General features: G+C 41.7%; 1 protein-coding gene across 4 annotated transcripts; it reads right to left on the bottom strand.

Moving 5' to 3' along the window:
* Positions 1 to 254: 254 nt before the first annotated feature.
* On the bottom strand, positions 255 to 25,315 carry LOC136436942 (zinc finger MYM-type protein 3-like). Of its 4 annotated transcripts, none has more exons than XM_066431394.1 (33): positions 25,184 to 25,315; positions 23,113 to 24,762; positions 22,775 to 22,915; positions 22,525 to 22,579; positions 21,704 to 21,855; positions 21,378 to 21,509; positions 21,024 to 21,221; positions 20,599 to 20,823; positions 20,133 to 20,402; positions 19,481 to 19,681; positions 18,905 to 19,060; positions 18,390 to 18,497; positions 17,982 to 18,134; positions 17,513 to 17,640; positions 16,872 to 17,028; positions 12,626 to 12,817; positions 12,389 to 12,498; positions 11,986 to 12,117; positions 11,529 to 11,689; positions 10,717 to 10,782; positions 8,839 to 8,963; positions 8,071 to 8,206; positions 7,587 to 7,777; positions 6,823 to 6,985; positions 6,544 to 6,699; positions 6,085 to 6,180; positions 5,801 to 5,952; positions 5,035 to 5,173; positions 4,510 to 4,646; positions 3,868 to 4,102; positions 3,421 to 3,532; positions 2,350 to 2,560; positions 1,867 to 1,982 (listed from the first exon to the last, which is right to left on the bottom strand). In XM_066431394.1, the coding sequence occupies exons 1-32, from the start codon at positions 25,211 to 25,213 to the stop codon at positions 2,377 to 2,379; spliced, it is 6,243 nt and encodes a 2,080-aa protein (XP_066287491.1). In that variant the 5' UTR covers positions 25,214 to 25,315; the 3' UTR covers positions 1,867 to 1,982; positions 2,350 to 2,376. The 4 variants fall into 4 exon arrangements, with proteins under 4 accessions (XP_066287551.1, XP_066287491.1, XP_066287636.1 ...); XM_066431539.1 differs by having other exon boundaries at positions 21,704 to 21,816; XM_066431454.1 differs by lacking the exon at positions 2,350 to 2,560 and having other exon boundaries at positions 255 to 1,982.
* Positions 25,316 to 25,676: the final 361 nt, after the last annotated feature.

Raw genomic sequence — 25,676 nt, 5'->3', positions numbered from 1 at the left:
ATGCTGTGGACATCAAGAGAAATTTTTAAAAAGCTGGCACATTCTATAAACTCGTTTAAAAATGCTAGAAACGTTGCACATTCTAAAGGAGGTTTATCTCCACTACTAGTATTTTTCAGCACAGCGTGATTCAACTGTGGGTCATTGAAGTACTAACTGAGCCTAACGAGGGGCCATGGACACTTTCTTATGTTACAAGTTTGTAAAAAAAAAGGTGGCATGCAATCAAAAGAAAAAAAATTTGCAAAGCCATATTGAGAAGCAGAGATTGCTTTATTGGGCAATGCTGCATAAAACGTGCCTTATAACATCAACTAAGCCCAGAACAGTTTGAACTAATGATTATACAGACTAACAGAACACTGTTCTTTTGCTTGTCGTGACAGACATTGCTATTTTAGTGGTCATCTTTTAGAGTCTATCAAGTGCACAATGCTAACAACTAAACACATGTAATGTGCTTAAACATGCTGTGCCATATATGCATAACTAGTAGTAAATTGTTAAAACATAAGTTTGATATGACTGTCTATAACAGTGAGGTATGCTATCATAACTTTCATACTGGCTTCACAAACATCTTAATCTATTATGAATGAACAAAATATATTTCTACCAACAGAACCTGTTGCTCTATTTTTGATAAGGACTGATTTAAAAGATGACCTGGACATTTGCAAAGGTCTGATCTATCCTGATTCTGTACCAGCAAGGCTATGGAATACACTAGCAACAGCGATGTAACACATAAAACAGTTTAACTCATGCATGCTTTAAGTTACCTGTGAACAAGTGGTAATTTTCAGGTGGAATCACTGACAGTATGCTATAGGAAAACAGATGGTTAGAAAAAAATGTACATAGATCAACAGAAATATCTTATTGTACTTGGCCCCAAATAAATGTATGAATAGTCTAAACAGAATTACTAAACAAACAAAGTTCCTGTCACAGTGTCTGGCCCATCGCCAACTACACATTGACATGTCAGTCACTGTTTGTACCTTCTAACGATTTGTCCATACATTATGAACTTGGAATTAAGGACACTGAGCTACAAAAACCCTACCAATATGTACAGCTACATGTATATACAGTTTTCATAAGCACAGTCAGCCTGTTTCACTACCTTCAACTTACAGTTCTGATTGTAGAATGGATACAAAAGTCCACTTTAGGGTAATGTCCCTTACAGTAAAGTTTTATCAGTGTAGGTTCTAGAGAAGATGTGTTTTTGCACATTGCAGAATTGGCAAAGAAATAGCCACCTGCATTCCATCATGAACTTAGTAACTTTGTAAGGTATGCCATTTTTTCATTCACCCCACATCAGTGACCTATGATTGTTTGTTGTCACATACATGGCATTGTAGCTATTTCAAACAAATGACAAAATTGGATAATATGCTAGTACAACAAAGTCTTATTTCTCATGATGTTGTAATTCAATGTAATGTAATATAATGAACAGTAGAAATGATACAATGACAATGGATGTTTCTTAAAAATTATTTGCACTTTTGATGTACATGTAGAGAAAACAGGACAGGACAAAACAAACTATGCAGTTCTAGTTGATAGTGATGACAAAAAATGAAGAAGAAATAAAAACAGGTTTTCTGCCACTACAAAATAAATTTATGATCTCACCAGACCTTAAACTAATAGTCTTGACGGAAGAAGCCCAAATCTGTTTTACTTGATTTTTGCCCAAAGCCAACGAATTAACCTCCCAACTAAATTAAGCCATTCAAAACCAACATTGCATTGTTTAAGGGGTTCAGCAGGAGGGTGAGGGTTAATGTATGCCTGCCTCTTCGTGTATCTCACAAACCTCCTTCACCAGCAAGTTTCGAGTCAGCATCTTCTCCATGAGACCGTTGTCGGCAGGCATGGTCGAGTACCACAGCGGACTGTCAGGCACACACGACCGCTCAGGCAGCAGGTAAAACAGGTCGTTCCGATTCCGTGCACTTTCAGGGCTAGGGAAAGAAGAATTGGTTTTACATTTGTTTCGGTTGGCTTTTGCTTTAGAAAAAAAGGCTTTGCTGTGGTGAGACAGTGCCTGGAGATGTAGTGCACACGGAAAAGACTTTTATGCAGATTAGTACTAGTAATCTTATCCATGTTTCTCATCAACATGTAAACGAGAAAAGTATTTCCAACACTTGTTAGCCACACTTACAAGAGAAATAGAGGATACTGTATATATACATTTGATAGAAAAACTTAACTTGAATTCACAGCGAAATATTTTTTTAAAGGATGGTGATGAGAAACAAGAAACCATCTCTGGGCAACAAACAACTGGTCCACAGCAGGTTCATCTCACCACAACCTAATACTCACTCTAGCTTAGGAGAAATGAGAGTATGATCAGTCTTCCTCCACCTCCTCGAGTGCATTTTGTATGTCCTTGACCATCAGGATACGAGTCAGCATCCGACCGGCCAGCTCTTCAGCCAAGGACTGTCGGGAGTACCACAGGGGGGAGTCGGGGACACAGGAGCGCTCAGGAACAAGGTAAAATGCGTCGTTACGGCCTTTCATCCCCTCCGGACTGGAACAAACGGGCCATGGTTTAACAACATGGGTGGGAGAGAGGGATGAATGGCAAACATGTATAGGTTCAGGTGCTGTTGTTGTGTTAGGATAGAGCTGCTGAGTGGGCTACTGGTAATATCTAAGAAGAGTAAGATTAGAAAGATTGAAACTATTCCAACTGGAAAAGGTTATGAAGTGTAAGTACATGAGAGGGAAAGATACTGGCATAACATATCTCCCATTTGCTAGGTGCAATGCTGAAGGATAGTAGACATGTGAGGCATTGTGAGTACAAGAGATATGGGAGGGAAAGTTAGAGGGAACAGAAAGATCACTGAACAGATCAGTATCAGGAATCAAAGCCTAACATTAGCAGCTAAGATGTCAGAATTGTCATTGCTTTCACGTATCCAACACTAAGATCCAACTGATGCAGATTTAAGTACTAGTAATGTGATTGTAGGATGGAAAAAGGTGTGGGAGAGCTTGCCAATCTGGCAGAAATACAACTAGAATATTTCAAGGAGTCATTATGATCATCTTCTATCATCAGACCTGGCTGGTTACAAATGACCCCTGGGGTCTGTCAAGTCCTACATATGTAAATAGAGGAAATTGACAACAGTTACTGTAATGTCATTTAAAAAGTCCAACATGTTAAGATCTTTTAATAATTACAATAAAGAAATTTTTAACAACATTTCTGGGTGAGTCTCCGAAGAAAATCGACCCACTAAGGCATCCAATGTCTACGCACTTCCATTACTTTCCCCATCATACACCTCTGTGATCTGTACCCACACACTGATTATTGGGAAGATCAAAACAACAGGTTTTGTTGTGTCAACCCAAAACCCTGATTCCTGTTCCACTCACCACTTGGACAGGTAGAACTCGTACAGCTTGACGGGACACCTGAGGGGGATCTCCGTGTTCTCAGGTATCTCCAGCACAGGTGAGTCATCTCGCTTCCTCTTCCCTGACACCTCTGCAGGTAAAAGACAGAAACAAGGCTGCTAAACAAGGCCAGATGAAGGAGGCAGAAATTTCCAGCAATGGAAATTTCTAGCTTTGACAAAAACATGTACAAATTTAAAGTGCAGCGGGATATATCTTAACCCTTTCACACTACAGTTTTCTGTTATGAAAGAGTGAAGAAATCTGTCCATCTTGCATGCAACAGCCAAATTCTTCATGGCATTCACTACTAGGTTTCCCAGGCCAACATCATAAATATTCCTCTTAAAGCATCTGAATTATATGTCATTTACAAACTAATAGACAAACCGATACTTGTGAAAAAAAAGGTAGCAATGAACGCACCTTTCTGTGCGGGTGGCTGGTAGAACCTGAGGTACACACTGCGCTGGTTGGGTTTTCCTGACGGGTGTTTCTTCCAGTGTTTCATGATGTGTGAGAAGGACAGCTTCATATGTTCGGCGGGGGTGCGCAGGAGGAAGTGTTTGGTGTTGAAGTACAGGAGGGTGTTCAGCAGGACGAACGGGGAGTGGGCACCCAGCTGTTTACACTCCCACAGGATCTCTTCCTCAATCCTAAACTGCAGGGGGCAAGAGGAGCATGTTTGATATTGTCCAGAAACCCTAATAATATAGACAATGATTAACCCCCATACAATTATGTAGATAAATCTCTAGTAGACAAATATCTAAATAAAAGTGTGACATACCAGAATAGTGTGTTATGGAGAAGTTAAATTGTTTAACCTAAACCAACTTGGTCCAATTATTCTCTGAGGAGAATGACTGAAACCAGCACTTAAGGGAAAGAGTATGATTGTTGAACACACGCCACAACCAGAAGACTAGCTCCCTCCAGTAATGCTTGGAAACTGTGTGGCCCAAGGGGTAAAGAAACAGAAATAAGCACCACCCCATACACCTAAAGGTGTGAGAAGGACTTTAACATGTAACTAAGAATGTCAGTAACAGATGACTCCTGACTCACAGGGATGATGCCCTCAATGCTGACCCTGGTGAGGTACTGTTGCAGCAGACCGTGGAGACTGTCCACAAACTGCATGTAGTACACATCGGTGAAGATGTTGTCTATCCTGCTATTCTCATACAGGTATTGCTGCAGACCTACAGATACAGATGCAAAGGTGCGGTTAATACCTGATGTCATGTTCTCACCTTTACTTGCCAATGGTGCTATCATGCTATACTTTAAAACAACAGAAGATGCTTTCACTTTACTCCACTACACACACACACACACACGCACATATGCACACAGCTCATAAGTCGGCGATGCAGATGCATAGAATTTGTTGCTGGAAAGTATCAAGGAAATGTTCAAGGTGTATGAGATACCTTAAAAAGTCAATTGATGAACCATTAATGATGGACCAATTAATGCAACCACCCTGAGTAAATTTGTAAACAAGCAGGCTCAATGAAACTTTAAAAGTATGGGACAATAAAAGTGGCAATTTCAAAGCCATCCTGACACAGAATGTTCTTCCCTTACCTAGACAGAGGTACAGGACACTGTCTGCTGCATACTCCTCTCCGTTTGGCTTGCGGACTTCTTGTACAAACTGTGAGAGGGCAAAGTTCATCTCGTACGCGTTCATCTGCAGGATGTCCTCCTTCATTCTCCCTCCTCCCTGCAGAGACAACAAACACTTGTTCAGTGACAACTCACAGTGTTGTCATCTCTGCACATTACATTACATCATAATTTGCACAGATTTTTGTCAACATTGAACTGCTCTTAAGCCCCTGTCAAACATAGCGAAACATTGCCTCCTGACCTTCTTCAGACTATGGTTAAGAAGGAGTTATGAGTAAGGCCTGTGGTTGGGTGTTGGTTGGGGAGGTTGCTTACTAGTCTTTAAAAGTTGCCAACTATGAATTTTTACAGTTCAAACTCAGGAAAGACATATTCTTCTTCAAGAAAACTGGAGCTAGAATAGGATGGATTCCAGGCTACTCCCAAACCAGCACCAATCTTGGTTGAGGAGTGTTTGGAGCAAAGCAAAGAAAGTTCCTGAATTTGTGACATGTTGATAGCAGCTTCAGGTTAACAAACCTCCAAAATCCACTCGTCAATTTATGTTGATGAAGGTTAGACGTCCAGGAATAAAATACACCAAAAATAGTTACTCAAGCAACTGGATAAAACATCTGACTGTTTCAAAATTTTATCCAGTCGCCTGAGTAACTATTTTTGGTGTAATGCTAGGTTTAAAAAAAAAACTTAGAAAGTCTAACAGATGTGCAGCTTGTCCTACCTTTATGTCTGCCTGCGCAGTGTTCCTCTGCACGGCCCAGTGTCGGAAGGCGTTGACCCCGTACGTGTGCTTGAGGTGCATTCCGTCAGCAGCACCAAGTGGAGCAGGCGACGCAGCACGGGCCTCCACAGCCTGCCGCTTCCTCGGGCGGCCTGCAGGGGAGAATTTACACGATTCAGTCATTCAATAGTGCACAGATATGAATAATTTCATCAGGTTGGAGAATCACTGGATAATAATATGCAACATAAGATTGTGTATTGAATGACATGACTTTGTTTCACCTCTCCTAGACTTGACACCCTTGCTGCGCTGCTTGCCCCTCCGTGGAGTCACTATGGAGGAGTCGTCAATAGTGGACAGACTGTCTGATGATTGCTCTGCAGAAAACCAAAATGTAACAAGAAGGCATCAAAGTCTGAAACAGTGAATAGAAGGTCTAAAATCACTCAAGCAGAGTAAGAAACTTAGTCTGTGAATTTTTAAGCAGAGATAGATGCAGATTCCTGTGTTCAATCAGCAGCTCAAGTTCAAACGTTACCTATCCATACCATGCTACTTTGCTATCCTCTTTTTGCTGGTCAAGGAATAGGCCTAGATCTTAAATGCAATCTATCGTAGATTCTCTTCTCAAATTTTTCCTATTCTTACAAGATTTACCAGGCAGCACTTAAAGAAAATATATTTCTACATCTTCATCAAGAACAAAGCTCTCCATAAATAAATTTTGTATCATGTCTCACCCAATGCCAGGTCATTCTCCAGATCAAGAAGAGGCTCGTCGAAAATCCCGCTCATTTTCTCGGCCATGGCGAGGACGTCGTGCCCCAGCAGGTTGGACGGGATGACGGACGCAGCGTCCTCCAGGGACAGGTCTACATCGGGAACCACCTCTTTCACTGCAAGAAGTGTACAACACTTAATTTAGTGAAGGGTTATTGTTTGATTATTTAAGACTTTCACCTCAGACTCAAGAACCAAGAAAATAGGGTTGGTCTAAATAACATCTAAAAATGACATACATGCAGCCAGTGGGTCTGGCACGTCCCCGTCCTCGGAGCTGTCGTCCTTCCCCGCCTCTGCCTCCTTCTCTTTCTCCTCCTTCTTGGACTGCTCATCCTCACCAGCCACCATCTCCGCCATCAGCAGGATGTCAGCTTCGAATGGGTTGGATGGGATCTTCTCCTGTAAGGGTTATAGGTCACACAGTCAAGATTCTATGTATTACATGAATTGATTTTGGTTTGTTTCTCCAAATCAAATCACTCAAAACACTAATCTCCAAGCAGATCTAACGGTGGCAAAGGCCGTATCCAACTGGAAAGAAGAGTTTTTATAGCCACCTAAGATCTGCCTCAAGCTCCACTCAAACAGGGAGGAGCATTTCTATTCAATAATGGTGTTATCCTTTTGCCAGTTGGATAAGGTCTTTGCCACCATTAGATCTGCTTGGAGATTATCAAAACACAACCTTTACAAATCCTTTTACACTTGTAGTGCTAACCGTCAATTGGGAAACAAAAGTATTTGACAGCAAGGAAATACTTGTACATGATTAGGAATAAGTACAACAAATGTATTAAGGTCATATTGGATAAGAATGCAAAATAAAACCATTAATGTTAGAGCATTTACAACTTCAAGGTTCTGGTGTGGCCGGGGAACAGTGTGAACTTCTCTACAGATTAAATTGACTGAGGAACCATAACAATCTAAAGGATATGATCAGTGGTACGTGGAGCATAACGAAAGGGACTAGTACAAGTATCATAAAACCACATCTGACCTTGATGTCCTCCATTGTCTTGAGGATCTGGTCGGTGTTGTGTGCCAGGGTGGGGATCCACATGGGCACGGGGACAGGCAGGGGCATGGGGAGGGGCTGGGGGACGGGGTTGTTATACATCATCATGGGGACGGGCACGTAGATGGGGACGGGGATGGGAATCACCACCAGTTTGGGCTTCCAGTCATCTTCTGTGAAAGGAAAAACATAAGAGTTAACATTGTCATTGTTCATGTATACAAATTCGAAATGTCTTAGGGAATGTTACTAAGTTTCAGTTTGAGTTTCACATCTCCAGATTGGAAGTGGTCAAATCATACCACCAGTTGACTAGAATGTTGACTAGAAGATTGTGCACAATGTAAAAAGTAGTTTCGTCAAATAGATATAACGTGTTTGGTGTGCTTAGTCTCAATAATCTTGAAAACGATGAAAACGGATGAAACAGATAAGGAAGGAAGTACTGTAAGAAGTATAAGCCCACCTGTCGACGTGCCCTTTGATGTCGTGTGAGGCTTGCAGGACGTGGCCTTGGTCTGCATGAAGGGTCGACACTGGAGGGACTTGTTCCTCAGCTGCTTGGGTGGAGGGGCAGGGGCCTGCTGTACAATGACCTGTGGCTAGATGGCGTTGTGATAGAGGAGCATTCATTATCAACATCTGATACTGCAAATGCAGAAATATTTGCTGTGATTTCATGTTCATAGCCTGAGTACCAGCCTCCGTAGTGACCGCTGGCTCAAAAAAATTTGCTTGGTTAGCAAGCAAATTTTTTTGAGCCAGCGGTCACTACGGAGGCTGGTACTCAGGCTATCATGTTCACAGTTTTCACGGTGAACTCTTCAGCGCAAACTAAAAACCACTGCAGAAATTTTTGCCCAACCTATGACTGTAGCGCTACTATTGTTTTAAACAGGAACTTAAAACCACAGCGAACTTAGATGCATTTACAGTACACACAAGGATTACACAAACATTTTGAAGTCTGCTAGTTTGACATAAAAGCTCTTACACACAGTAAACACTCCTCTCTACTTATTTTCTGACAATATGGACTGCCAAAGAAAATCTGCTGCAGCGAGGAGCAACTCAGGATATTACCAAGGCTCACAGAATGTTCCTGTTAAAATTGTGCAAGTCACACTTCTACAGACCTACACTTGGTGATAATGATGGTTCCTCAAATTTCAGAAATCTGTCATCTTGGTCTTCCTTGACAAAAAAGATCCCCAGCTAGGCATCACATTTTTACCTGAGCTTGCTGTGGCATCTGCTGCAGAGGTGGCGGTTGTCTGGGTGAGGTCTGAACTGGTTTGGATCCGGTTGCAGTCCGGGTACCATAGCTGTGGGATGGCTTGGGTGTCTCTATTCCCACGGCTGACAGAAAATTACGATCAAAACGTCAAATACACACATATAGAATCGATGAAGAAGAATGAGAACACTAACTACTTTATCACAGCCAGTACATAGATATACACATGTAGTTAGTCTTGTCAACCCATAAGTGCTTGTTAACTCAAAATCACTTTAATCTAAATACAAAATACAAAACATAATTACAGTTCTACGGACAGTTCTACCAACAGTTGCATGGTTGCGCTATGGGGTCACCAGTGTCCCCAATAGTCGTCAACCTATACATGGAGAAGTTTGAGAAAGAAGCCCTCAACAGCTTTCCTGGCACCCCTCCTGCCAACTGGTTCCGGTACGTCGATGACACTTGGTGCAGGATCAAGAAAACTGCTGCAGACAAGTTCTTCGAACACATCAACCAGGTGGATGAGAACATTAAGTTCACCCAGGAGGAGAGCCAGAACAACACACTGCCCTTCCTGGACTCCAAAGTCATTGTGGAAGAAGACGGCCACCTCAATGTGGATGTATACCGGAAGCCCACACACACCGACCAGTACCTAGCCTTCCAGTCCCATCACCCCTTGGAACAGAAACTTGGTGTCATCAAAACCTTGTTTCACCGAGCGGACACCATCATCACTTCCGAAGAAGCCAAGTCCAACGAGCACAGACACCTTGAGAACGCCTTGAACAAGTGTGGCTACAAACGATGGACCTTTCACAAAGCCCTCAGACCTGCTGACGAATCCAAGAAACCTTCGAAAGAGAAACACATGCAGAAGAGGAAGACAACAGCGAATGCCACTATTCCGTACATCCAAGGAGTTTCAGAGAAACTCCGGAGAATCCTGCAAGACTTCAACATCGCCACCAGCTTCAAACCCTACTCTACCCTCAGACAGAAGTTGGTCCATCCCAAGGACCGCGTACGCAAACACATCAAATCCGACGTCATCTATAGACTTAAGTGTGAACACCCACAGTGCCGCGACACCTACATTGGAGAAACCAGCCAACCACTGAAGACAAGGTACAATCAACATTGCAGGGCTACAGCAAGCAAGTACTCATCGGCCATCTACCATCACATGAAACATCACCGGGGCCACTCATTCAGACTGGAGACAACGGACGTCCTGGATCGTGAACCACGATGGTACGAACGCGGAATCAGGGAGGCCATCTACGAGAGGATCTACAACCCCACCTTGAACAGGAAGGGAGGACTCCGCGTAGAACTCTCGGGTACGTGGGACTCCACCCTCCCCCCACCCAAAGGACAATAGATGTTCCTATGGTGTTGTCTTACCATAGGAACCTTCCTAACTTATTTTACATTACAATGTGTTATCTTACCATAGGAACCTTCCTAACTTATTTTACATTACAATGTGTTATCTTACCATAGGAATCTTCCTAACTTATTTTACATTACAATGTCGCTTATGCATGACTGTGTGATTTGCCATGTAAAAAACGTTTTTTCTAGTTATTGTATATAAGTACTGGTTCGTTCTGCTAGTTCACTTTAGTGACGCTGAAGAAGAGTGATGGATGTCACTCGAAACGTCCGGAAATAAATCTCCGAATTTTTATCCAGTTGTAGAGTTTGAATTTCTCCTTATATATTGTTTACCTGGATGTCTAACCTTCACAAACGCATAATTACAGTAGTCCACAGATTGGACTCACAGATCTATTTCTTCAACATCAAGTTGATTGGTCATGAAACTTTGCTACATGCATCCATGTTTCTTTTCATAAATCTCACCTTGTGGCCCACTTGCTAGTGACATCACTGATGAAATGATAGGAGTTGACGTTGGCTGGGATGCCCCTGGGAAATGATGAAATACAAACATGCAAAATTAGTGACTCCAATCTTTGTGTTGGCAAATAGTTCAATTCTTTCAAAAAAACATGCAAGATGTTGTCAGAAGTTGTCTTGCAGTCTTCAGAAGTACAAATATGTATCATATCCATCTGACTCTAACTTAAATCTTCAAACTGTACAATAACAAACTGCTCCTACTAAACTAAGGGAGACTCCACTACTAGCTTTAAACATGCATAAAGATGTGACCATAGGCATGGCCAGTTAAGTTATCACAGATTGTCATACCTGGGCTATTTCTCTGGGAGGATGGAGGAGTATGTAAGGACGGGGTTGAGGAGGAAGGGGGTTGCGGACAGGGGTGCGGGGGAGAGATGGGGGGGCAGACAGGCGAGGGGTTGAGGTTGAAGGGAAGCTGAAGAGGGGCTGAAGAAGACAAGAAAGTAAAAACTCTTTTCATAGTAAAGAAAGGAAAATACAATGTACAGGCAGAAAGAAGGATTAGGTAGCAATAACAGAAGACAGTGAGTAAAGTTAAATAAAAACACCAGGATAGAAGAATTGATAAATGGCAAAAATATGTTGCTTTTGTATGTGCAAAGAGTTGTGTAATTGTGTTGTGTTGTTGTGAAAAAGTATTGCGGAAGAGTACAGAACTGAATTTTTTGGGCCAAGAGGGAGGGGGTATAATGGGATAAACATAGACAGCAGAATGTTCTGTTGATGTGCTATACTGAGAGTTAACTGACCTCCTAGGGAGGTGTTCTCTGGTCCCTTCTGTGTGGACATGTTGGGGAAGTTCTGCTGCATGTAGAACTGGAGCAGGCAGGTCTGGTTACACACACGCTTCATCTCCCCGCGCCACACAAACTTCTCCGCCAGCTTCCCTTGTCTCTTACACCCGTCACACCTACAACAAGTAATTGAAGATCTCATACCATCGTAAACAATACAGAGTTTTGCGACTTTCTTGTTTTATTCATTACTGTGAATTTGTTGCTAATTCAAATTTTACCTTCAAAAAAAGGATTTCAAGTCCTACAAATGACAAATATCATCCAGATAATATGAAAAATGCATATTAGTTATAAATTGCAGTTGGTTTCTATTGCACTTAGTTTCTTGTCGTAGGGCCTCTAAGAACTTACAAGCCATCAGAAAAAAAAGCCAGATGCGTAGAGCCTGATGAGGAGGAAAAGTCTTTACCTGGCCACACCAAAGTACCACATGGTGTACTTCTCCTTACAGTCGTTACTGCAGAAGTGAAGCTGTTTCCCCTCAACCGTCTTGGTGGGACCCTTCCTGCACGTCTGGGCACAGTAGTCACACACAATACACCTGTACAACAATACACGAAGTTTACTTTTGATAAACCAGTGTTACTACACAAGGATACACAAACTAGTAACCAAGGATGAATAAAATCAATCAATACCCACTCTTTAAGATTATACATACCGTTTGTGACAAACATTCTTACTTTCAAAATGTTCTTTCTATATAATATGGACTACCCCCCTCCAGAACAACTGGTATGTAATTTTGTACACTGTCTAACAGCAGTCCTTTCCACTTACACATCTACAAGACCACAAGATAGCATGATTACCTCAGCCCCAGTTTCTTAGCAAAGTCCTGCTTGAAGAGCAGCTTGCAGCCCTCACTGCAGAAGTTCTTGGTGCTTCCAGAGAACACTGTGGACTCGTACAGGATTTTCTCCTGTCAAAAAAAGAAAGTTGTAAGCATTTACTTAAAAATGTCTGTGTGCTACATAAAATAGAATTGATCAAATAAAATGTATTCAAGGACAAAGATTCAAATGAAGGATTTTTCAGTCTGTACCCACCTGGTGACAGTAGTCACACTCACACACCACAGAGTTCGCCTTCTTGAAGTCCTCACTACACCCTTTGCTGCAAAAGGCCATGGGGTTTCCCTTGTACTCAAACGTCTCAGGCCTGTTGTTGAACCAGCGCTTGCACTGGGGACAGGTGAGGTGGGGGCCTGTCGGGGGCTTTGGTGGCTGGGGAACTGGCACCTTGATTCGTGAATAATTTCATCAGGTTGGTAAATGAATCAATAAGAAAGAAAAATGGAGATATAGTTTTTGCCGTGTTTGTGTGTGTGTGTCTGTATGTGCTTCTGTCTGTCTGTTTGTGTTTCCGGACTCATGTAGTCAGCATAACTGGAGAACCTCTGGATGGATTATGATGATATTTTTCACCAAGGAGTTACTAGTACATTACAGCCTGTCTGTCACCTTTCTTCCTTCCTTCCTAAGAGTAGGGTTCATTCCAGTGTGAGTGGATCAAACCAGGTAGTCAAGTCTTAAACAGCTTGTACTTACTGAACAAAACTGGTATGTTACCTCTAAAGGCAGTCTACCAGTTATGCTAGACAAACTTACAATCATGAGAGCTCTTTTACTGAACGAACAAGGCAATCAGAGATGGCAGACTTCACCTCCTTCAGGCAATGTTGCATTTGTAATAGTATTTGCTGGGCAGGCAATTGTCAGCAAACAGTTTGAGCAATTAGTCAAAGTAACCTGTGGTCTTCAATGATGACAGAACCATAAATAAACAGTTAGCAGAATGTTTATTGAGACTTCAGGTATCTTATACAGAGAACCCAGTTGTTTTAGTAACAACATAGGTCAACAAGTTATATACAGTGTAAGTCTTTTTACCAGTACCAGTACTGATCATGATGCAATACTGTACTGGTACAGGGTACCACTAAAAACCTTATACTTATAGTTATACCAAGGAGGTTTATTTTAACTTCCTTGCTTATACAGTACAATGGAGGCTTTGGTTCATGTGTTACTCCATCAATGTATTTATCATTAATCAACATACATGTATCTACAACGGAGTTCTTGGACTAGAAACCAGCATGCATTGGCTCCATACTTAGTAGTGTATGAAAATCTTATCCTAACAACATTTACTGTAATTTCATACCATTTGCAGTAAAAGCGTCACTGGTATTAGAAAAATAGTTATGATACATACACATGAACCCTCATTAAAAATGCTAACACGCTATAACTATTTATGATTCTTTGTCATCGTTATTGAAAAAAACAAATCCACTGAATTTCAATATATGTGTCAGAGAACCGAGTACTACATGTCAACTACCTGTTTATGTCAACAAATGGAAAAAAATAATAATAAAAAATAATAATAACAAGTGAATATCAATCATCCATTCATTCATCAGTCATTCAACAATACTAAAAAGTAACAGATAAGCCAACAAGCTGAGAATTTACGTATTCAAGATTACAACACAAAACTAGGAGATATCATAACAGATTCCTCTGATGTGGGAGTTGAAGGAGTCTCATTGGCCCGCATCTCTGCTGTTTTGTCCCTGTCTTGAGACAGCCTTTGTGTTTGCAGCTCAGGCGTCTCCTTAGCCCGCCTTTCTGCAGTTTGATCTCGCATCTTGTCCAGTCGCTGTCTTCTTTGCTCGGGTGTTTCGCTAGCCCGCCTTTCTGCAGCCTTGTCTCGCACCTTGGCCAGCCGCTCTCTTCGCTGCTCAGGTGTTTCGTTTGCACGTTTTATTGCAGTCTGGTCTCGCACCTTGGATAGTCGCTGCCTTCGTTGCTCGGGTGTTTCATTAGCACGCCTTCCTGCAGTCTTATCTCGCGCCTTGGACAGCCGCTCTCTCTGCTGCTCAAGGGTTTCGTTAGAACGTCTCTTCGCATATCTGTTCTTGTTTTGAGCCAACCTGAGGAATATGAGATGTTTGATGATTATGTTGACCTAATATTTCACAATTGATAGCTCTGATAGGTGCACTATACAGTAAAATTGATGTTTTATTTATCTGTTACTATCTGATATTCATCCAATGACAATAGTTACCTGGTATCTCTCTTCTCCTCTGTTTCTTGCTTCCGCTTAGCTTGCATGCGTTCTTTGTTCTTCTGCTTGCGCAGTTCCGCTTGCTCTGGTGTCTCCTGTTCCCTTGCCTAAATAGAAAGGATATCTTATTACCAAAACATTTGTAATTACTCAATACACGTTATGGTTTGATGTGAAGTACAAAGGATTAATAGCAAATCTTCATTGTTTGATTACATGTTGTACCTTTCTCACACGCTCGCGATCCTTTGCCTTGCGCTGTTGTAGTGTTGGCCGCTGCCTCTTCTCCTTCACCATGTCGCACTTTTGTGGTGTTGGCTGCGGCCTCTTTTTCTTAACCGTGTTGTCAGGTGAAGGGACTAGGTAGGTAGGTAAGTTGTCAGGTGACGACTTTTGACAAGTTTCATCCTTGCATTCAGACATCCGTCTCTTACGCTGCTCAAGCCTCTCTGCTCTTTCCTCTCTGTTTTGGGCCAACCTGACGAACATGAGATGTTCCATAAATATCTTGTCTCAATATTTCATAATAAATAGCTCTGATTGGTGGACTGAACAGTGCAATTGATTAATTTCTAAAAAAACGAGTTATCTATCAAATGACAATAGTTACCTGATATTCCTCTGCATCTCATATGCTGCTTGCTTCCACTTGAAATCCTTCCGCTTAGCTTCCATGCGTTCTCTATTCTTCTGCTTGCGTATTTCTGCTTCTTCCGGCGTCTCGTTTTCCAGAGCCTAAATGGAAAGGATATTTTGTTTCCGAAATACTTATAATACAATAATTCAATATTTTAGAAGTGAAATACAAAGGATTAAAAGCAAGCGGTAACTACGGTATTCAATTACATTTCGTACCTTCTTTTTGCGTTCGCGATCCTTTTCCTTGTGATGATCTGATGTTGGCGTCTTCCCCGTGTTACCAGTGGGTGACAACTTTTGACGACAGATTGAAAATCTCCAATGAATATGTATGCCATAATGATTTGACTCTGTCTTTAAGTGCCAAAAGTTGTAAAACGTGTTGAAATAAATGGGTACGAACGAAAATGGGTTAGAGCAAGAATGTCCTTGGTTAGAGAGGGTTTCTATCTGAACATTCATTTTTTTAAAACTAGGTTGTGCCTTTTTACTTCTACTAGCCTGGACCCTCATGCTGACATGTAGACAAAGCCCCAGCTACAAATGAATTTACACACATACATGTACATGGTATATGGCCATTGTGACTTAAGTACATTTGTGTATTTAAATCCTACTGCAAAGATGACAAGGCTTACCCCAATGTAGTGAAGCGCTGTTGTTGGATTGTCTGTCTGTGTGTGTGTGTGTGTGTGTGTGTGTGTGTGTGTGTGTGTGTGTTTATGAAAATGTGTATGTGTGTTCAGGACTGCAATTGTGCTAACATCTTTTAGGTCCAATACCAGAATGTCAATGTACCGGTATTAGTACTGTTCCCGATTAAATTTACATTCAAGTAAATATCTACTTTGTGACTAAAAGTATTTAAATTCTATCACAAAGATGACAGTTTCCAAGGACATTATATATAATGTCCTTGCAGTTTCTAAGCACTGGAAAAAGACAAAAACATTGTATGGGTGTTAAAATCAGTACCATCTTTGATTTGATAGGCGAAGGTTCTCTGCATGAATAAACAAGATGTTAACTGTTCATTCATGCTTTTGTCCTCCTTGAAGACCACAGGTTGCTTTGTCAAATTGTTCAGGTACAGTTGTTCAGGTTAACTGCTGTACTTGTTGGCAGCCCTAGCCTTATACAACATTGCCATACATCCTCAGTGCTGCTATTTCTGTCTGTAGGGTTGGAAGGGTCGCAGTACGGGTATGGGGGTGAAGCATTCCATCTCTGATTGCCTTGTTCCCTTTGTAAAGGAGCTCTCGTGATTGTCATTGAATATGACATTTATGCTAGCAAAAGACCAGTGGATAGGTCTACAAGTTTTCTTGTGATAAAACTGCCTTTGAGTTATCAAACTACTTTCTAGAATTGTGTGATAAATCTCATCATAACAACATTTACTTTGGTTTAATAACCATATTAGCTATACTAATGCTACAGAACTGGATGCATCTACATAGGGCAGAAACAAACACCACACAGACGCTCGAACACAGACACACACATACACACGCCAAAAACAATACTTGTCTACTGAAGACGGTAAATGGTGACCAAGCTCAGAAACATGCCCACCTTGGTACTGAAGCCTTGTTGGAAATTCATGACACAGGAGTATGCGCAGAAGTTGCGTATGCTGGCATCGCTCATGGTGAGATGGTACTGTGGCAGGGCAGTCTTCCCACAGAAGTTACAGGGGATGCTCTTCCCTACATCCATGTTCTGCTTCAGGCTAAAGATGGGAGGGGTGTTATTTTGTAATTAAGGAAATAACATTGAATAAAGAAAGGTCCATCATATCTCTGAAAAATATGAACAACAAGCTACTTGTGATGTAATTATAAACTCAAGTTACTCAACCAATGGAAAGTTTTGGATCCTACTTTGTTACTTTTTCAAAGGAAGGGCATTGAATTTATAAACACAAAATACTATCTCTTAAAAACAAGCTGCTTTTGATGTGATTATAAACTCTATGTGACTAACAGCTGAAGTATCACCGCATAAGCAATGCTGAAGACATGACTACAATTCAGTTTGCCTGATGGCTGCCAAATTCAAAATATTTATCATCATCTATTTCATAATTTTTGTGTGACAATGGACTGCAGACTTGGCTGGCAAAGCAGAGAACAGAAGCCGCAGTAACTGTAACTGATGTTGGAAAACCAACTGAAAAAGATTCCTAAAAGGAGAGGAAGAAATTTGTGACCAACCGGAATGAAGAGAGACAGTTGATGGAGCAGAACATGGTGACTTTGCCGCCTGTGTCCACTCGCTCGATCATGTCAAAGTTACTCTTGGCCAGTTTACACCAGCCGCATACAACAGCCTTCCTGTTCTTCTGTTGACAGGAAATGGAGAAAACACTTGGTTAGTGAATAAGAAGAACAATACCCAGGATCAAATGAAAGAGAAGATAACCAGCTACCTGATAATAAATCTACAAGAAAGTCAAAGGGCAGAGGCGTCAAAATTCTAAAAGACTGTAGGTGACTGTAATTATCTTCTTCACCACAAGAACTAAACACAATTCTTAAATCGACACAAATTCTGATAAGGTTAACATCATAAAATAATCTTCCCCACACATGGATAAGTATAAATCAATCAAAAATATACAGTAGAGAATCTAAAATAGAATTATACCTTTTCTCTCAAGATGAGTGCAACATATTTACTTACCTGTTTGAAGGCATTGACACAGATGTTGGAACAGAAGCGTTTCATCTGCCCCTCGAACTGCATGCTCTGAGGAGCCGGCCCATCCTGGTTGTAGATGTACTGGTTACACTGGTCACAGCAGTTCATGCTCAGATTGTGGGCCACACGGAACATCTGTTATAATACCAAATGAAGTCATTTATTCAGTCATTTCAATTATATACAATCCAGGAAACACTTGATTAGTTAGTATTACATACTGGGAAACACAATTATTTAGACAATTACCAACATGCTAACAAAGCAGTATTTTTTTCACATTGAAACTGTTATAATCTCTCCCTAATCTATAAATTTAGAGTCTTCTTTGGCCAGGGACCACCATGTCAAACTAAAACTGAACTGGAAACACTGCTGATGAAGGCATACCTGGAAGCATTTGTCTGTACAGAGTCGGTACACGGTACCCTGGTAGTTGACTTCATGTTTGACCCTACCAGTGCTCTTACAGATCCAGCACTTCCCAGGCTCTGGCGTCTGTACAACACAACATCATTTCAGCTGTTAGAGGTGGAGTTGCCATATAGGTCTATGTTCGAACCTATCCCCGACACTGCGCAAGGAGTTAAGAACACTCACACATTTTTTACTACAAAGCAAAGGTACAGTCTGTGAAGTCCCTGTGCAGTCTGTAAATCTTGAAATGTACACAGTGCTATTTTTTTCCGTTTCTGTTGTAACTTCTCAGCGTGAACATGTGTTTCCATTGTATTACTACTGTCGTACAGAACTGAAAACTTAAAACACTGCGAAAAATTCTTATCCCCTCCTACAGCGAAATTAAGTCATTAATATTCACAGTATTACAGACCGTTTGGCACCCAATTCCTTATTGGTTACAGGCTTAGGTAGCAGGGAGAAGGTTAAAAAGATGAGAAGCCCACCTTGGATTTCTTCTCCTCATACTTGATGACACACTCGGAGCTACAGAACTCCTTGAAGTCTCCCCCGTCCACCTGGGCGATGACAGTCTGGTCAGAACGCAGGTCCTTACAGTTGGTGCAGGGTTTAGCCCTCTTCTGGAACATCTGCAGACAGCCCTGGATACGGTAACATGGACACATGGTCAGTGCTTTGGTCATTACTTCTAGCGTCTACTATGTTAACATAATTCTGCCAGGTCACAAACATCTGCCACCCTGAAAAAAGGCAATCTAAAGAGATCTCCAACCCAACGTTCCCAAGTATAATGCATAACTCCATACATGTATCTTAACTATGCATGCCTGGGGGGTGCTGCATTAGAGATCTCTCAAACATACTATTTTTCAAAATGGATGTATGCAACCTTGCAGATCAATACTAATGGGGGTTGCATGTTTTCATTTTAGTTGTTTTTCAAAAGTTTGGTAGAACTAAAAAAAGGCATGGAAGGAATCCTCTTGACTACCTCTATGAAGTAAACGGCAAGACTTGAAGTGCCTTAAAAGCCTATACAATAAAAACTCAGTGCCTGTTACCTGACTGCAGAACACTTTGTTGGGGAAGCCCCCTGGAACTGCCAGGTGGAAGTTCTGGGAGGCGGTTCCCGCCCGTTTGCAGTTGTCGCACACGCGGTTCCGCCGGGACTGGACTTTCTGATATGACGCTATGCAGATCTGAGAGCAGAAGTTGCTGCCGTTGGAGGCGATGATTTTGTCCCCAGGAACACTCTTCTTGCACTGGAAAAAGGAAGATATTTTGGTAGACTTATCATCAGACTTAAGATGATCATACTTTTGAAGTAATGACATTGTATCTATGCCGTCCTTTGCAACCTTGCAGTAATCTAGATAGGTACTAGAGCCTGTTCCAAGAGTGTCACTTCTCTAACCTTTTAAAAACGAAAAATACAACATGGAAACAGATCCCAACCATGAACACATCTGAATTACACAGACACACACACACATACACAGATACACACACACACACACACACGCACGCACAAACACACGAGCGCAGCTGTGGAAAAAGCAAAAAAAAGCAAGAAGAAACAGGAAAGTCATGCAGGTACTTTGGGGCAAAATGTCCGATATCTTAGTACAAATTTCACCCTCACAAATTTACCTTCACCATAAAATTGTAATAAAATATGTGACAAAAAGACCAAAAAGAAACATCAAAGCTAACCTGTTCACAGGTTTTTGCAAGCTTGCTCCTATCGTAAGACTCAGCACACTGCTCCGTGCAGAAGACTTTGTTGCTGTCTCGTGTAGGAAAGGTTTTGTCCTGGGTACGCCTGAACAGCCGGTGGCAGAAGAAACATCGCTGGTGGAGGAGGGACTGTGCTGCAGTGCTGACCTTCCCTGCCAGTGCTTTGGGAGTGAGACGAGCGATGGCAACTTTTCCTCTTGCCAGACACTCAGCAGTGCAATAAGCTTGGGTTTTCCCATTCTGCATCTGTGGATGGAAACAACAGTTGTACTTTAATGAAGAAAATCCTCCAATTTTGTCTTATGGCACAATGTGACATGAAAATACTAGAATGCAAGTTTTTATTCAATTACCTTGTTTTACTAACATATCCAGATGATTACAGTGACTTGCATTGCCATCATTCTGACCAGTACAAAGAATCAAAAAACATCATCCTAACCTTAAGAACAAAGTCCAGTGATGTGCTTTTCTTCTTACACCACATACAACTCCCAGGGGAGACAGTTATCATCTCCTCCCCCAGGGCAGAGGCAGGCTCGGGGGGTGGGGCTGGTGGTGTAGGCACGAAACTGGAGCTGATCTGGAGGGTACTGGCCTCGTCCTCATCTACACCATCGTAACCAAACATCCCCAGTAACTCATTCATGGTGTCCTGGGCAAAACACTGCAGGAGGAAAACAACACATAACCATCATATGAATGCGCTGATTCCATTCACATCCAGAAATGTGGACAAGGATGCTGCAGGAATTACAATGTCAGCCAACATAAAACATCACAAGAATGGACTATGCAGGGATTTGAGAATAAAGTCAGCAGAGTAAGAAAGTCAAGTAATATATAGATGGTCCCCCCTGAACTCACCTTGAGCTCCTTTTCAGTCTCATTTTGAATGGCCTCATTTTGAATGGCCTCTAGAGAAGCCTCGGCTTCATCCAGCTGGACGTCTGTCTGGTCCTCCCCCTGCATCTCTTTAAGGAACGCCTCCATGGAATCTTCATCTACCGGCTCTTCCTTAACCTCCTTGTCTGTGGGCACTGTTGAGTCAGCCTCATATACCTTCTAAAGTGGAAAACAGAAAAAAAAAGATTTTAAATACTAGTAGTACCAACACTAAAGATAAGATTCAACACAAATTGACATCACATTTCATTTCTAAACAGAAAGAGACTGTCAACTGGCCATGATTGCCAAAACAGAGCAACATTCAAAGATAACCTTCTCAGAGTAGTAGTAGTCCTTGTAAATCTGCTTGTCTTTGTCATCCAGACCTTTCCACATCTTGAAAAGTGCTGCAGCCAACTCAGTCAAGCTCATAGCAGGATTCTCCTTCTGCACATCCTCATATTTCTGAGTAACAACATTAACAACAAAAAAACAACAGTTACTATAATCTCTGAGCTTTGCTGGACAACCAAATGATATTTGGGACAAAGCATATTCATTATGACTGTTTTCTGCATGTATTCGACAAGAACTTAAGTCAAATTATTACATCAGATGGTGGACGTGTCTACAAAATGAAATAAGTGACATTTTCTTACCTTCTTGCAAAACCTCTGATATGGAAGCAATGGCGGCGCAGGAGTTTTCTTCTTGGATGTCTCAGAAGCAGACCCTTTTCCTGTAGTGTCTGAGTCCTCCCCGCGCTGCAATTCTGCAGCAAGACAGGGATACTGCTGCTCAGCTCTGATGTCTTGGGGGAAAGGGGTATGCACAAAATGGGGAGGGAGACGACAAGGGAATTTTATGACGAAAAGCGAAAGCAACCTTTAAAGCCAGACATTACGGAAAGTTATGATACAAACCACAAAGGAAGGGACACTACAGACAGACCACATGAGCTCTAGAGTGTTAGAAAGAGGAGCAAAGCAGCAAGGGTTATGAGAAGACAAATTGTACAGGTAGAGCTAGGGAAGGTGGGACATTTCTTTGGAACACAATGAGTCATTTCAAAACTGTTAACAGTTAGTTCTATAGAAGACTATGAGTTCCATGGAACCTATTAGCTTTTCTCTGAAACCGTTAGTTCTATAGAACATCTACCACTATGGTTATTCTTTAGAATAACATTTTTGGCTCTATGGAACAAATCTAGCTCTATAGAACACACTTTAGAACACACTCTATAGAACACTTTCTTCCCGGAGCACATATTTGAAACTGTAGCATGTTGATCATGGTACTAGGAAGGTATTTTAGGTCAATACACTAAGTAGTAAAAACTTTATTTACACGTTCGTTAGTGTAAGAAGCAAAGTTATTGTAGTACGAGCCAAAATGGATTACACATGGAGAAGAGAATGCAAATCTTTTTGTACTGATCTTGTTTTACCACCTTGTACTACAGAGTTGAAGTTCTTACCTGGGGTGACTCCTGCCTCACCACTAGTTCCTTGCCCGTCTTTAGTTGTTTTTGTCTGAAACAAATTAAGACAACAAAATATTGAGTCACCCTCTTTACATTCTTACTAGATTTTTTTTTTACTTGTTGGTTTGTATTATCATCTGCCATAAATAATTCATGTTTTGTACAACAGACATAACATTACCTGATATCCAATATGTTATCCACAGTTTCACAAGTGGCTGAAGAATTATTGTGTTTTACTCACCATGGGTTTGTTTGATGTTGAAACCTTTTTAGTTTCTGTTTCTGCATCTTCATCATCATCATCTATGGTGATGATGTCAGGCTCACCTTTGACCTCATCCGTCACATCAATAATGTCCCAGTCATCATCTCCAGTCTCATTCTGTTCAGATGGACGAATTAAAAAATGGAAAAAAAGAGAAGTCACTAATAAAGAAATTCATTATCAAAGAACAGATGTCAACGTCTGCCTGAGCTGAAAGATATCTTGCCAGTTAACTCATAAAACTTTTTAAAGTCTCTTATTAAGGGTATTGATATATTTTCCTGCAGTGAAATCCAAGTGACACGCAAAATTACCTTTTCAGATGAGTTAAAGACTGCTGTTGTCTTAGAAACAGCCACTTCTTCTTTTTCTGGTCCATCTTTTCCAGACTCAACTTCTTTTTCCTCTTCACCATCAGCTTGTTTTTCAGCAGTCCCCTTTCCCTGCATCTCTGTTGTTTGCTCTGTGTTTTCAGTCTGTGGTTCTGCTTCTTTCTCACTTGGCTCCTCCTCGTTAAGTAGCTCTTCTGTCTGCATCTCAGCATCCTGCTGTACATCAGCTTCATCCTGAGTGCCAGTCTCCTCTGTTTGTTCCTCATCTGGTTCTATTGGTAAGTCAGAGCTTGCAAAAGCCTTGAGGATAGTTGGCAGTGCTTCTGAGCCTTCCTGTGAGTCGGGTTTTGCAGCGCCCTCTGTTTCTTCATCTTCGGCTACATAGTGAGAAGTTACAGGCTCTTCTGTTTCATTTTCCTCCTCCTCCTCACCTACTGGTAAATCAGTTGTAACCTGTTCATCTGTGGGTAAATTGGTATCAGTCTCAATTGGCTCCTCGGAGGTGATTTCTTGGTCTTTATCAGGTGATGCTCTGTCTTCAGATATGTCACCTTCCTCCTGTGACTGGCTGGTTTTGGTGTCTTCCGTTGCATCTTTTTCTGACTGATCATCTTCACCTTCTGAGTCAGGATACGCGACAAGACCTAATGCAGGTGTGGGAGAGTCTTCTCTGGTCTGAGCATGCTGAACTTCCTCAGAGTTTTCTTCAGTAGAAATTGCATGAGCATCAGTGTCTTGGGAAGAGGATGTGTCTTTGTTTTCCAGTTCTAGTTCTGGTGAGTGAGCATTATCTACAGATGGGTCAATAGAACTGCTATCTACTACTTGATCGTCAAGTTCCTCTGTGTCCATTGCCTCATCTTGTAAAGGGGTTGGTGCGTCCTCATCTTGGAGGGGGGTTGGAGGTGTGACTGGCTGCTGTACCCCGGAATCATATTCTCCTATGAGGTCTGTTGGCCTATTTGCATTAAAACATTCGACTGGCTGCGCCTTTGAATTTTCTTCATCACTGATCACATCAAATGAACTATCCCCAGCACCACCTGGTTCTAACACTGGAATGTTACTGCTGATGCTATTGTCTGCCTGATTTCCTGTTTGTCTGTCTTGACTAGTAGTAGTACTAGCCTCTTCATGTGCATTTGTGATATCCATATTTGTATCATGTGAAACATGGTCAAGTGATGATTCCTCTTCAGTTAGTTCAGTGATCCCGGGTTCTGTGTGACTGTCTGTGTCTTTGTCATGTTCTGATTGCATTGCTGAAGTCATGTCTAGCTCAGAACTGACTAATTCATTGTTATGACTATTCCTGGGCTCTGTACTAGAATCATCTTCATCATCTTCCATTGGCTCATCTTCCTCATCTTTGGTTGCCATGGCAACACTGACATCACCTGAAGCATCATTCACCATATCATTTATGGAGTCTTCACTTGAAACCAGAACCTCCCCTTTTCCTGTAGTGGGCCCCCCAGAGTCTGTGTTGGGTTCATCCTGCTCCCCAATCGCTTTTTCTCTGTTCAAATTTTGGTGCTTTTGTGTCTCCAATGATGACATCGTGTCATCGACGCCCAATGATTGACCGTTCGACCCGGTGACGTCCATTTCTGATGGCGAAGGAGCGCGTACCTAACGAAAATACCACGGGGGAGAGTCAGTAAGCATTGCTTGGGGTGGGTGTCACGAATGGGGAGAAAACACCCTGAAAAACTGACACATTCGTTTACGACATGGCCAACCACAGAACAACACTGAAACAAGTTCGGGAAACTAATAGCTATACACAATTGTCTCTAAACCGATCGATAGGACGGCAAAACGTGGCCAGACGCCAACAGGAAAACAGCTTGATTTGTCATGCAAAACGCATAAAGGGCCGAGGGTGTCCCCACACAATTTTCCACAAATTTGCAAACGTGCTGGAATATCAACTACTCTACTAATTGTTTCCAGAAATGTGGTGCAAACTCCTACTCATAGACACCAAATTGCGATGGGTATGGGCAAACAGAAACGCAGAAATTTGCGATAAATTGCAGTCACGTCCTACCTCCCCGAAATCCGCACGCTCTTCCGCCATGATGGAAATCCGATTGATGCCGACGGCACCCGAGGACACGACTTCCGATCTTTGCCGAATAGAAAGCGTGACCTAAATTTGTCATCTCCAAGTCCACCGGTACTTCGTGGATGGTTCTAGTGACATACCACAGAACAAATAACAAATTTATACTGTCTTTACCACAAGCAAACTGACTTCGTGTAGGGTTACTTGAAGCATTTCTGCAAGGCTCCTTCAATCGGAGCCATTTACGAACTTTGCCGATCGCTAATTGGTGGCGGGAAATAGATTTGCAATCACCATGTCGTCATACGTGGCGGGGAAGACCGGAAACTTGTGCTAATTGAGAAGCCAAGTGAGGCAAAGTCAATGGAAGTGACAGGTTAATTTGAAAATATTCAGACTGACAAAGAAAATTAGGGGTGACCAATGTTATTTGACAGATAAACTAATTCTTACCGATGGTTTCTTCAGCAGCGTT

Source organism: Branchiostoma lanceolatum, chromosome 1, assembly GCF_035083965.1.
Source record: "Branchiostoma lanceolatum isolate klBraLanc5 chromosome 1, klBraLanc5.hap2, whole genome shotgun sequence".
Classification (NCBI taxonomy): Eukaryota; Metazoa; Chordata; class Leptocardii; order Amphioxiformes; family Branchiostomatidae; genus Branchiostoma; species Branchiostoma lanceolatum.
Note: the sequence above shows the minus strand (reverse complement) of the source record. Positions and strands in the feature narration are given on the sequence as shown.

What these genes read in the sequence shown, in the direction of transcription:
- LOC136436942 (XM_066431454.1), bottom strand. Translation starts at nt 25,213, where the DNA reads ATGGCGGAAGAGCGTGCGGATTTCGGGGAG. An exon ending in ATCAGAGGTTTTGCAAGAAG is followed by an intron (nt 21,510 to 21,703) that starts GTAAGAAAATGT and finishes GTTGTTACTCAG; the next exon opens with AAATATGAGGATGTGCAGAA. An exon ending in CACTGGACTTTGTTCTTAAG is followed by an intron (nt 20,403 to 20,598) that starts GTTAGGATGATG and finishes TTCCATCCACAG; the next exon opens with ATGCAGAATGGGAAAACCCA.